Genomic DNA, 12,642 nt, shown 5'->3' with positions numbered 1-12,642 from the left:
TTTCTAAGGGGCTTAAGATAATTTGATAAAAGCATTGACTTCTTTCAATTATACATAGTACAAGAATTTTTTTGTGTGTGGTCTAGAGTTATTCAAATATAGAAAGTTACAAATGAAATAAAAACAGAAATGCCAGAAATACTTAGTAAATCAGCTACATCTAAGCAGAGGAATGGAGTTTACATTTCAATCAATAACTTTTCTTCAGAACTATATTGTTATCTACTGACCGGCTATTTCTAGCATTTTCTGTTTTTATTTTAAATTTCCAGCACCTGCAGTATTTTGCTTGACAAATGCTCTGGGTAAATTTTCAAAAAGTCCAATTCACATTGTATTTTTCTCATAGTGCCACATTCTTAACAAAAAAAAACAGCACATACATAAAAGCTATCCATAACGAACTGGAATCAGCTGTGGTAAAATAGCTAAATCTGAAGAGGGCCATTGGTTTGCCTAGCATCAGTGTAAACTAGCCTGCACTGTTAAAGATAAACGCACCTCTAAGTGGAAGCTCATTCTGGTCCACGCACTAGGAGCTGAGCATGGGAAAGTGAACACAATAAGGAAGAAAGGAGGCTCGAAGGTTGTGAAACTCTCCACTTGTAATTTGGAGGGAACAAATGGAAAAGAGGAAAAATGTCCTTACCTACCTTCTGCATGCTTGGGTAAGTGGGTGGGCATGGCATCATGCAACCCCATCATTTACCAACAACAAATCAGTCAAGATTCATACGTAGCATGCGAATGTTTCACCACTCCCTTGGATACCTAGTATTGTTGAAAACCTCACACCCACATTTCTCAAATTCCACATATTACCAGTTCTTCAAATGCAGCAGCCAAACAGATTCCACAACACTTGATGACACTCTCTGCTCTCTTGCAGGGCAAGGTAGCACATAATTGGAGGCAGGAGACACCTAAAGGTAGATCGGCACACCTGTACATCCAAACCCTCATGAAGGTAAAGATGCTGGTCATTACTGGAATAGTTGTTGCTACTCCTGTGGCCAACGACAGCAAACATTACTCATCCCCCTCCACTCTCATGCCACACATTTGACTTAAAAACTCCAGAACAAAGTAAGCATGCATCTCTTACTTTCTCCCCTCCAACCAACCACATCTTACTATCATGCTCTTTCCCTTTAAGATATATGATTAGATTAGATTACTTAGATTACTTAGTGTGGAAACAGGCCCTTCTGCCCAACACGTCCACACCAACCCTCCGAAGAGCAACCCATCCAGTCCCATTCACCTACATTTATCCCTTCACCTAAAACTATGGGCAATTTAACATGGCCAATTCACCTAACTGCACATTTTTTGGACTGTGGGAGGAAACCGGAACACCCGGAAGAAACCCATGCAGACAGGGGAAGAATGTGCAAACTCCACAAAGACAGTTGCTTGAGGTGGGAATTGAACCCGGGTCTCTGGCACTGTGAGGCAGTAGTGCTAACCACAGTGCCGCCCCGTACTAAGAGCTGGAAACTGACGAGGCAATGGAAGAACACAAAGAGAGTGAAGATAGCACAGTGTCACTTGATTTCACACTCTCAGCAAATGTTGATGGAGTGCACATCTTAGAGAACAGATTAGTGGTGAAGCAGCACATGGTGAGACAATGACCATGAGTGGGTTGCAACCAGAACAGGGAGCAAGGGTAGCACAGGTGCCAATTCAGCAGAGGGCAATTTTTAAAAATTTATTCATTTTGTGGGATGTGGGCATCATTAGCTGGCCAGCATTTACTGCTGATCCCTAGCTGCCCTTGAGAAGGTGGTGATGTGCTGCCTTCTTGAACCACTGCAGTGCATTGCTGTGGGTTGACCCACAATACCATTAGGGAGTGAATTCCAGGATTTTGACCCAGACACAGTGAAGGAACGGCAATATATTTCACGCTAAGTTCTACTGCATAGGATTTAGGTGAGGATTTTGATGTGACAGATGAACTTTAATTGACGTACACAAAGAAATACTTGATGCATCTGAAAGCCTGCTAAAGACCACTGTCAATGTCAAGGAACACAGAGGAAACTAACATCAACTTGGTACAGAGTTTTATCCAGAGTTTGGAATCCAAATTTCCAAAGTCAAGTGGTGGCCCACTCCATTTATATACTTGTGAACTTCACAGCCAATGAAGCATTTTTGAAATGTAGCCCTTGTTGCCATACAAATTTTGAAGCCAAGTTGCATATATCAAACATCCACAAATAATGCGTATTGTATAATTGGATTTAGTGGTATTAGTTGAAGCATACTTGTTGCTATATTGAAAGGATGCTCCTATTCTTCTTCAACTTGTTGCACAAGATCTTTCACATCCACCCAAGAGAATAGATGCTGTCTCAGTTCAATATTTCATCCATTGAACAGCACCTCTAACTGTACACAATTATTTCAGGATCGTACTGAGTTGCTAGCCTAGATTATCCATTAGTTTAAGGAACTGGGCTCAAAACCATGACTTTCAAATTGGAAGGTACGTGAGCTATCATTCAGTCCCCCTTTTGGGGGGAAAAAACAAACCTTAACAGTCATCCTCAACAAGAATAGGTATTTGACAAGACAATAAGTACTGCAAAATAAGAACACAAGAATTTGGACCGGGATATGCTTTTCAGCTTCATTAAACCTGCTCCAACATTTTTTCAGATCATTGATGATCTAGTGTGGCCTTAATTCCACCTTCACATCTGTTCTCCTTAACCTTCAGTATGTTTCTTGACTTTAAGGAAAATCCAAGCACCTAACCTTGAATACACTCAATGAACCTGCCCTCACTGCTCTTTGGGGGCAGAAAAGAATTCTGCGGACTTATGACCTTCAGAGTAAATAAAATCTTCATCCTAGTCTCAAATGGAAGGACCGCAATTTCGAAACTCTGCCCCTTAGTTCTAGATTGGTCCCACAAATCCAGTGAGGATTTTCTGTTTTAATAAGATTATCTCTCATTCATCTAAACTGCTATGAACATATATACAATCTATTCAACCTTTCCTCGTAAGATAACCCTTTCAGCCCAAGAATCAGCCAACTGTACCTTCCCTGAACTGTTTCTAGTGCGGTTATATACTCTCTCAAGAAAAGCCACCAAACTGTACATAGCATTCCAGATGTTATTTAAGATCCTCTACAGCTGTATCAACACTTCCCCTTGCCAGTAAGTATGCTCTACCTGCATACCTTTTATTATTCGTATACTAATTATGAAAATAGGGCAATCAATATATCAGAAATTTCCTTAACATGAGGGTCAGATGGCTTTTCAAAGAGATAAATCTTTATTCAAGTTTTCATTTTGCTAGTTAAGCACAGGAGAAAATAGGAGTTCTATTAACACAGTCCAGCAATAATACATATTCATTTTTGGACCTTTACATTCCCATTACAACAGACTTTCACAGTACTGCTCTTCATTTTTTAAAAAATTAATTCATTGGATGTGAGGTTCTTTGGCTTCGCCAGCATTTGTCGTCCATTTCTAACTACCTTCAAGAAGGTAGTGATTAGTTACCTGCTTGAACCGCTGCAGTACATATGGTATACTACAATTACAATGCTGTTAGGGAGTTCTATTTTCTATTCTTGCTGCCAAAGTGGGAAACCCACTTGTTTATGGGCCAGACCAAGCCCCCTCAACATATTTTAAAGAAGGTTGCCTAGACCTTAGCTTTTACTTATTTTAAAGATGGATGTGAAGTGCCATGTTCCAGATGCAATGCGACTGGTCAAACTACTCAACATTAAGCAAAGCACAATCTATTTAAACACAAAACACAAACAAAAGAGGAATTTAGAATAACTTAACAAGTGGAAAAATTAACCGAATAATAGATACAGTCAGTTCTGCTGTGACGTATGTTTCTTCAATGCGAATTGGCTTTAACAGCGCGATTCTGGCCCCATTAGTTTAAATGGCGCAACTTATGATTTTCTTGCATGAGAATGGAACTAACTGTACAGTAACTAATTGACTGTTCCAATATAGTAGCATCCCCTAAACACACTTCTTGGCAAAAAGGCAAATTCAGACACAGATTCTTGCATGCAGGTCTCCAATCGAGGAAAAAGACATCAAGAGAAGATTCAGAGAGTGAGGCAGCCAGGAGACATTCACTGAAGCCCCCAACTTTTTTGAGACCGCAAAGGGTTCTCCTGAAAGCTAAACCTAAAAACTTTAAAAAAAAATTAGAAAGCCTGGTCTGAGAGAGCTGGCCAAACCCAGGCTGCTTCCATTGTTTCAACTTTCAAAAAACTCCAAGGCCTCACAAATTGCTTACTCTCTTAGAGACAGTTGTGCACCTCTGCACAACTTACTACCTCTCCTCAAAAAAAAACTAGGACAAAATAACCTCTTAAAGTGAGAGCATTGTTGCAACTTGCATTAGATCTTTGAAAATATGCTGTCCAAAAATAATAATTTTAGTGCCTAACTTTAAAAATAGAAAAATATTTCACAAATTATTTTAAAATACAAGAAAGTACAGTGGATAAGTGCAGACACAAAGTCCACTTTCTTGTATTTTGATGCAACAAACAGCTGCTTATCATAGTTAAGAATATAATTACATTATGATTTACACAAAATAGAACTCACTGAAAATGAAATAGGCCAAATACTAGAGAATGAAAGGATTTCTCAAGATTCGGATTGCTATTGTTCTACAAACTCACATTTTGATTACGTTAATTTTGAAACATAAAACATACCTCAGTCTTTAGTGAGAGTCCACTGTTTAAAAATATTGTTGAAACAGCAACATAGGTTATAGTAAACTCTGGCTTCAATGGTCCTATATATTGAAAAATACGCAATATTTTAATTATAAAATCTCTCATCCTTCACTTTTCCCTAAAAATTGCTATTGTAGTTTTTACATTATTTCACATGATTTTACATTAGTGACATTTGTATCTAAACATTCATCTAAATAATCTGTTAAAAGAATTAATTTTTTTTAAACAGTAAACAATGCAGAATAGCACATTACTTATAAAAATAAAGTCCAGTTGTCAAAATACCAGTTAGCTCAGTTGATTAGATGACTAGCATGTGGTTTATAAAAACACCAACAGCTCAGATTCAGTTCCATTCTGATTGAGGTAGACTTCCTCACTCTTCCAGTCAGTGGAAGGTGATGGCAAAACTGTGAAGAAAACGGAATGCAGGAGAAAATTACAGCAGATGCTGGAATCTGCACTGACAACAACAAATGCTGGAGATCACAACTGGTCAGACAGCATCCATGGAGTGAAAGCAAGCTAGTGTTTTGAGTCTAGATGACTCTTTATCAGAGCTGAAGTGAAGAGTCAAGGACTCAGCTCAGAATTAAACATCAGTAGGCAAGGAGCCAAAATTCGACCTCTCAGTCGGTTTTCCTCACATACGGATGAAAATAAATGCCTTTGACCTAATTTCCCGAATCCTCAATTGGTTGATTTGTGCTATAACAGTGTAGTCTTAGAAGGGGTAGGTTATTCAGTCTTCTAACTCCTATGTTCATATATACCTACATTTGAAATGTTACATTTGAAGGTAAACATGGGCAGATTTATAGAATCAAATTGACACCATTCGTAATCCATTTTTAAAAAAAGCAGAGGTACAAAACTTGTTTCTCACTTTAATCCCTGTATAAAAAGTTTAATGTTCTAAAAATGATTTTAATGGAAATGTTCATTTCAATCCAAAACATTTGATTGCTATTACATTCTGTAGAAGATTGATTTAATGGGTTTAGCATTATGTTTCCAGTTTTGTCTTCTATTCAACAGGTGTTAAGTAGAGTCAAGATTAGAATGGTACTGGAAACGCACAGCAGGTCAGGCAGCATCCAAGGAGCAGGAAAACCGACGTTTCGGGCAGGAGCCCTTCATCAGGAATACTAGGCCCACCTACAAAAATTATAGATCTTGATTTGGAAAAAGGTATCTGGATGGGTGTATGAATAGAAATGGTTTCGAGGGATATGGGCAAAGTGCTGGCAAATGGGACTAGATTGGGTTGGGAAATCTGGTCAGCACAGATGAGTTGGACTGAAGGGTCTGTTTCTATGCTGTACATCTCTATAACTCTTCAGTCACCCAAGAACTCACTTCCAGTGCGGAAGTCATCCTTGACCACAAGACACTGCCAAAAGAAGAAGTTGAATATTAACTTTCCCAAATTTTTACAAACATCAATTGTTATAAAATAGAATTACATTAACTCTTCTAAATGTCTTCATATGCTTCATTACATTTCCTATGAACAGCTTTCCTTCTTTCAAATTCAATTACTGTTAAAAAGATGACCATTTGCACATAAGCTTCCAGAAACAGAAAAATGTAATGGTGACCAGATACCCCGTTCTTGAAAGGATCAAAGACATTTCTGCATGTTTGAGAAGAACTTGGAGAGTCAGGCAGAATACCTAGTTCTCCTGGACCACAAATCAATGACATAAGTAGAACTAGCATGTGGTTCCACTAGAAATGTTTGAGATGGCAAGATCCAATTTAATTAGGAGAACCCTAAAGACCATAATCTCTGGAATTCTTCTTAAGGAACACACAATTTGATGTAGAAGAAATCAAAAAAAAGTTGAATGTTTGGGAGACACGTTTTAATTCATTGGGCATAGTGCCAGTATTGGGTTCCACTTAAATCGGATTTACATCAATGCTCTGATGAATCAAATAACTGGTGTTGCAAATTAGGGATTTTTCTACTAAATAGGGGCAGTTTGGACCAATGACTTAATTGAGTGGAAATGTATAAATCTAAAGAGAAAACTCAAGTCTATTAAGCAATGTAATAATTTAAAGATAAGCAAAGTGTGACTGGAAGAGTAGCATTTAGCAATAGTGATGCATCAAGTAAATAAGATCAATCAGGAAAAAAACTGGAAAAATTAAAGAATATATTAAAATATGATACTAAAATAAATAAATGAAATGTAACAATAGACACATCATTATCAAAAATAAAAAATGGATTTGATTGAATAGATGTGTTACAAATTGATCAAGGCAAAGCAAGAGAGGACAAAATATTCCAAAGTACTTAACATCCTAAAAGACAGAAACATAGTTCCAATAATATAGGACATGATAAAGACAACGGAAGGGCTTTGGCAATATGTAGAATAACCAAAGATATAGATAAGAGGTCTTCCAAAAATTTGCATAGTATTAGACAAAGTGTTAATTCAGTCCATCATCGACAAGGTTCAAACTTAAGTTGAAATACTCTCCACTTGCCTGAAGAAGCGCAGTACAACATTCAAGAAGCTAGTATTATCCAAGATAACAGAGTCAGTTTGGTAAACATCCAATCTCTGCCTTAAACATTCACCTGCTATACACTGGAACACCCCTGCTAAAGTCTGTTCCAGCTACAAGATGCAGTGCGAAAACTTGCAAAGGCTCAGTTGACAGCAACTTCTAAATTTCATGTCACACTACAGGTGACCCCATTGCACTATACACACACACACAGACAGACGGACACACACACAAAGACAGACCCTCTCTCATACGCTCACACATACACTCCCACACACACCCTCTCACAGACTTATACCCCTTTACATTCACACTCACATTCTCACAGACACTCATAACCCCTCCTCCCCACCACCCACCCCCACACACACACACATGCACACACGTTTGTGGGGTGAATTTGTACCACACACACACACACACACACACACACACACACGTTTGTGGGGTGAATTTGTACTTGCAGAATTACATTTTACTTTGCTCAAAAACTGCATGAATCCATGTCTGATTCTGTAAATCAGTTTTTTAGATTAGAATCAGTCTGACCATTGTGGCACAGACAGCCTCACACAGCGAAGATAACACCTTCAATACATTATCTGGGCCAACATGACACCAATTGTCAAAGTTCACTTGAGAATGTAACTTTTGAAAGAAGTTTTGCGATTTACTATGAAAGAACTGAAACCAACATGGTCATGCTAAAAGATGAGAGATTTAACAAACAATCCAGGTCTTTTTCAATATATAATTTCGGTTACATCACACTGTAAACTTTTGCTATAAATTCTGTGTCTTACAATCTTATTCTCCACAACCACCTGATGAAGGAGCAGAGCTCCAAAAGCTAGTGCTTCCAAATAAACTTGTTGGACTACAACCTGGTGTTGTGTGATTTTTAACTTTGTACACCCCAGTCCAACACTGGCATTTCCAAATTAATTCTAAATTTGCAAACTCTAGCATCTAAAATAACAATATAACAGAAATATAGGGACTTCAACACTGCGTACCTGCAAGTTCCCTTCCAAGTCTCATACCATTCCTAACTCGGAAAAATGTATCTACTACGTCACAATTGCTGGGTCAAGATCATAGAATTTCCTCTCTAATAACACTGTGGTGCTTCTACACAACATGGACAAGAGTCATTCAAAAACGTGGCTCACCACAATAATTAGGGATGGATAATTAAAAAGAGACCCAAGGAATAAAAATGTTGCAATAGTAACATGTGAATTAAATCTTCATACAGGGAGGATGAATTAAATTGGCAAAATTAGAATAAGGACAAATTCTTGGAAAGTATTCAAAACAGTCTCCCAAAACAATGTGAAACCAACCAAAGTAAAGGCTATCTTAGATGTGCTCTTCTGTAATGAGACAGGATTAATCAAGAATCCCGTATGATAAATTCTTCACAGAGGGTCCCTTCCTAAAACATATAATGAGTCAAGAGTGATGTACTTAAGTCTGAAACAGGGGCATAAGATCTGAATAAAGCCAAATGCATAGTTGAGGGGCATATGGCTAAAGTAAATTGACATAAGTTTCACAATAAATAAGCAGTGGAAAACATTTAAAGAAATATTTCATAATTCTCAATAGATATACATTCCTATGAGACAGAAAAAACACTCAGCAGGAAAAATGATCTACCCATAGCTAATTGGTTTACTAAAATATCTCCAAAGTGGCAGATGTTAAATTCTAAGGAAGAATATAATTATAATTTGTAATGTAGTTGCTGGGTCAAGATCATAGAATTTCCTCTCTAATAAAGTGCAAAGAATAATTATTCTTATTTTATTGAATATTTATTTTAAAGCACAAAATAAGGAAAGGATTGCATAATTATGGACATTTCGGTACTCAAGTAATTATGATTATGGTTCAAACTATGGCTAAATACAAAGGTTAAGGATAGTAATGAAGAGGCTTATAATGTTGCCAAGAGTAGGAACCCTGAGTAACTCTAAAGACTAAAGGATGACTAAAATATTAATGGATGGTGAAAGGACAAAGTCAGAGTGAATGAGTCATTTTAAGGTCAGCAGGCTATTAGTAGAGTGGTTCAAGGATTGATGATGGGACATCAGCTATTTACAATCTATACTATGTTAATGAGTTGCATGAAAGGACTGAGTATACTGTATCTACAGAGAGAGTGACCTGTGAGGACAGCATAAACAGTCTGGTAAAGGGATATCAATGACTTAAGTGAATAAGCAAGAAAATGACAGGTATACTATAATGTCGCGAATTATGAGCTATTCACTTTGGTAGGGAGAGATTTTTTTAAAAGATGAGAAACTACTAAGTCTGATATACAAAACAGAATTAACATGCAGCCACAACAAACAATTAAGAAGACAAATGGAGTTAAGAAGTCTTTGATGGAACCAAACCTATAGTTTAGGTTTCCTATCAATTGAAGGATACGTTTGCTTTAAGGAAGGGTTGCGACAAATATTCAGGAGATTCGTCAAAAAGAATGTAATATGCTGTAAATCTCAAAATCAGAAAATGCTGGAAAAAGTCACCAGATCCGGCAGTATCTGTATACAGAGATGAATAGAGTTAGTGTTTCGGGTATGTGACCCTACATTTCTAACTTTCTCTGGCTCTGGTGAAATAGGTTTCAAGTAAGGGAGGTGCTAGAGAAGAAAATGAGAGGTCTGAAATAGAGTGGAAGAAAAGAAAGATATAAGACAGAAGAAGAATTCTCCAGGGCCAAAGGGAATGGAGATGGGAAGAGAAAACAAAACATACTCAGTGCAGATGTGCCACTAATTTAAATTTTAAAAAATTAAAATAATGAAATGGGGAAACAAGATGAGTGATAGGGTTTAATATTTGAAATTGTTGAATTCAATGCTGTATCCAAAATGCTGGAAAGTGTCTAACTGAAAGGTAGTGTTTCTTTTCCTTTCCTACGTTTTTCCAATTTTAGATTTGTTTAAAATTTATTCATGGCATGTCCAACATCACTGGCAAGGCCAACCATCATCTCTAACTGCCCAGACAGCAGTTGGGAGTCAACTACTTTGCTGTGGGTTTGGAGTCACTGTAGGCCAGTTCAGGTAAGGCTGGCAGATTTCCTTCCCTAAAGAATATTAGCGAGCATGATGGCTCTGCTTAAATAACAATGAATTGGTCACCATCCAATTACCTTTTTATTCCATATTTATATTGAATCTTTATCCCCAGGACATTTGCCAAGAGTTCGGGATTACTAGTCCAGTGACATTGCCACTAATGTCCAGTTAGTAGCAAATCTACTCTCGGCATCTTGCCTACTTTTGCCCCATCCCTATTCCTTTTCTTTCTCTTCTATTATCCACCCTAACACAGATCTTCCTTTTGACCTTGGCCCATGCATTGCCTAAATTGTATCATATCTTCAAAGTTTCCCAGCTCTGATGTAAGGTCACAGACACAAAACAACTCTTTCTCTTTCTACATAAACACTGCCTAACTTTTGTGTTTTTCCAGTATTTTCTGTTTTTATTTCATTGGTTTGATTTCTGGGGTGAGAAATTTTCCTATGGAGAGAATAAAATGAGCCTATAATCTTTGAAGTTTAGAAGAAAGTTGATTTCATTGAGGTAAAAGATTCTGAGGGAGCATGACAGGGTCAACACAGAGGTTCTTGCTCCTAGGTTCAGAGCCTAAAACCATAGTCTCAGAACTAACTAGCTATTTTGGACTGAGATTAAGAAAGTTATTTGTGATTCTTTAGATTCCGCAACCCCACAGGACTGGATGCCTCACTGCTGAATACTCAAGATTGAGAGCAATAGATACTTAGAATCTAATAAAGTCAAGGGATATGAAGATTAGATAGTAAAGTGGAATTGACATTCAAAATCAGGCATTTCACAGAACAGTAGAACAAACTTGAAGAGTTATGGAAGACTCATGCTCATATTCTGACATTCTTAAACATTTTTGAATGTAACCTTATTTAATTTATTGAAATCTAATTGTACCCCACTACATACTGGAAGTTTTAAGTAAATTACAGTAATTTAAAACCACATTACTCAAGTGATGAAATGACATGGATTACTGATGTTTGTGATATCACCAGGTTATCTTCCTTCATACATTTAAGCATTTAAAAATACATCAAAGCGAAAGACTTCCAAACTCTTGGGAAGATAACCATTCTGTTCTCTTCCGAGTATAATTTTATTTCAAAAGGAAATATACCCCCACCCTCAAACATACCAGATAGATACACCGATGTATCAATTACAAAAATAATATTTTCAGTGATTATACAATTATGAGATTGTGGGTTTGGACATGATTTAGAAATGCAATATATTTTTGTCAATACGGTTTAATGTGCAGAATAAGTAGGATATTTAATATATTTTAAACAGTGAAAACCATTGTACCTCAAAACGCTGAGATCCCGTTGCAAAAAGGCAGCGGTTTGAAACATTTATCTCAGAACATTTAGTTAGTTTGGATATCTCTTAGAACACAATTAAAAATGTAAACAGCGCCATATTGGGCTGAACATACTAAAACTGGATGCATATTTTTTCTCAGACTCGTGGCTGAATACATGAAGATAAACACGGAAATAAGCAAAATACAGGAGTCAGTTTGCAACATGTCCTGTGTACAGAATGCACAAGGGAGCAAATCAAAAGCAATGGCCCTTGTTACACCGGGTTTATTAAAAGAGCTCCAGACGTGCACATAAGAATAAATCACTTCCTAGATTTGGCGAAAGCCCTCGGGCTGCCGAGTCGTCCAGGTTCCTTGCCGTCAATGACTTCACAAGACGGAGTGTTCGCACTCACCTCCATGCATCCCCACGGAAGGCTGCAGATAAGCGAAGGTGATTGCCAGCACTATCGCCGCCAGGAACCACTGCTTCCGGATACGCTCCAGCAGCCCCATGGCCTCTCAGTGAGCGCGAGCGCTCTGACACCGAGCCGCACTCCAACGGTCGCTTCGGCGCGCTCGCGCCTCCACCGTACGGGTTCTCCCACCCCTGCCCTTGCCCACTCCCGGACTCGAGCCGCTCGGGATCCACGTCAATCGTATTCCGATCTCACTGCGTGGCTGGCGGAGGCGGTACCAGAGCAGCAGGGGCCGGACAGAGCAGAAGCTTCAGCAAGAAAAGGAAGGTAGACATTTGCAGTGAGAAAGGCTGACGGGTCTGTTTCTCAGTAATCGGGGCTGAGTAATAAAAAATGTGGGTTTGTTGCTAGCCGCATCTTCTGCTCGCCGCTGTTTTGGAATGAAAGCGCTGATTGCTGCAGCACGTACGGCTGCGTTAAACCTAGTTCCCAGAAGTTCAAAATAATCACACTTTTAGTCTCAATTTGGTGG

General features: G+C 38.1%; 1 protein-coding gene across 3 annotated transcripts in view; it reads right to left on the bottom strand.

Moving 5' to 3' along the window:
- The window catches only part of slc10a7 (solute carrier family 10 member 7), a 274,370-nt gene extending 262,069 nt beyond the window's left edge, over window positions 1–12,301 (bottom strand). The window contains exons 1-3 of one of the 3 annotated variants that reach the window (XM_087975565.1): window positions 12,108–12,212; window positions 5,041–5,165; window positions 4,729–4,811 (exon numbers count right to left, since the gene is read on the bottom strand). Coding sequence is in view for 2 of the 3 variants with exons in the window: in XM_043699319.2 (XP_043555254.1) it covers window positions 4,729–4,811; window positions 12,108–12,207 (183 nt within the window). In the remaining variant the exon portion in view is untranslated. Of the gene's footprint in view, window positions 1–4,728; window positions 4,812–5,040; window positions 5,166–12,107 lie in introns of all 3 variants that reach the window. The other 2 variants (XM_043699319.2, XM_043699311.2) reach the window with 2 other exon arrangements.
- Window positions 12,302–12,642: the final 341 nt, after the last annotated feature.

Source organism: Chiloscyllium plagiosum, unplaced genomic scaffold (genome assembly GCF_037043375.1).
Source record: "Chiloscyllium plagiosum isolate Xiang-an unplaced genomic scaffold, Cpla_swu_hap1 HiC_scaffold_1, whole genome shotgun sequence".
Classification (NCBI taxonomy): Eukaryota; Metazoa; Chordata; class Chondrichthyes; order Orectolobiformes; family Hemiscylliidae; genus Chiloscyllium; species Chiloscyllium plagiosum.
The sequence above is the reverse complement of the archived record's forward strand: the minus strand, read 5'-3'. Positions and strand labels throughout refer to the sequence as shown.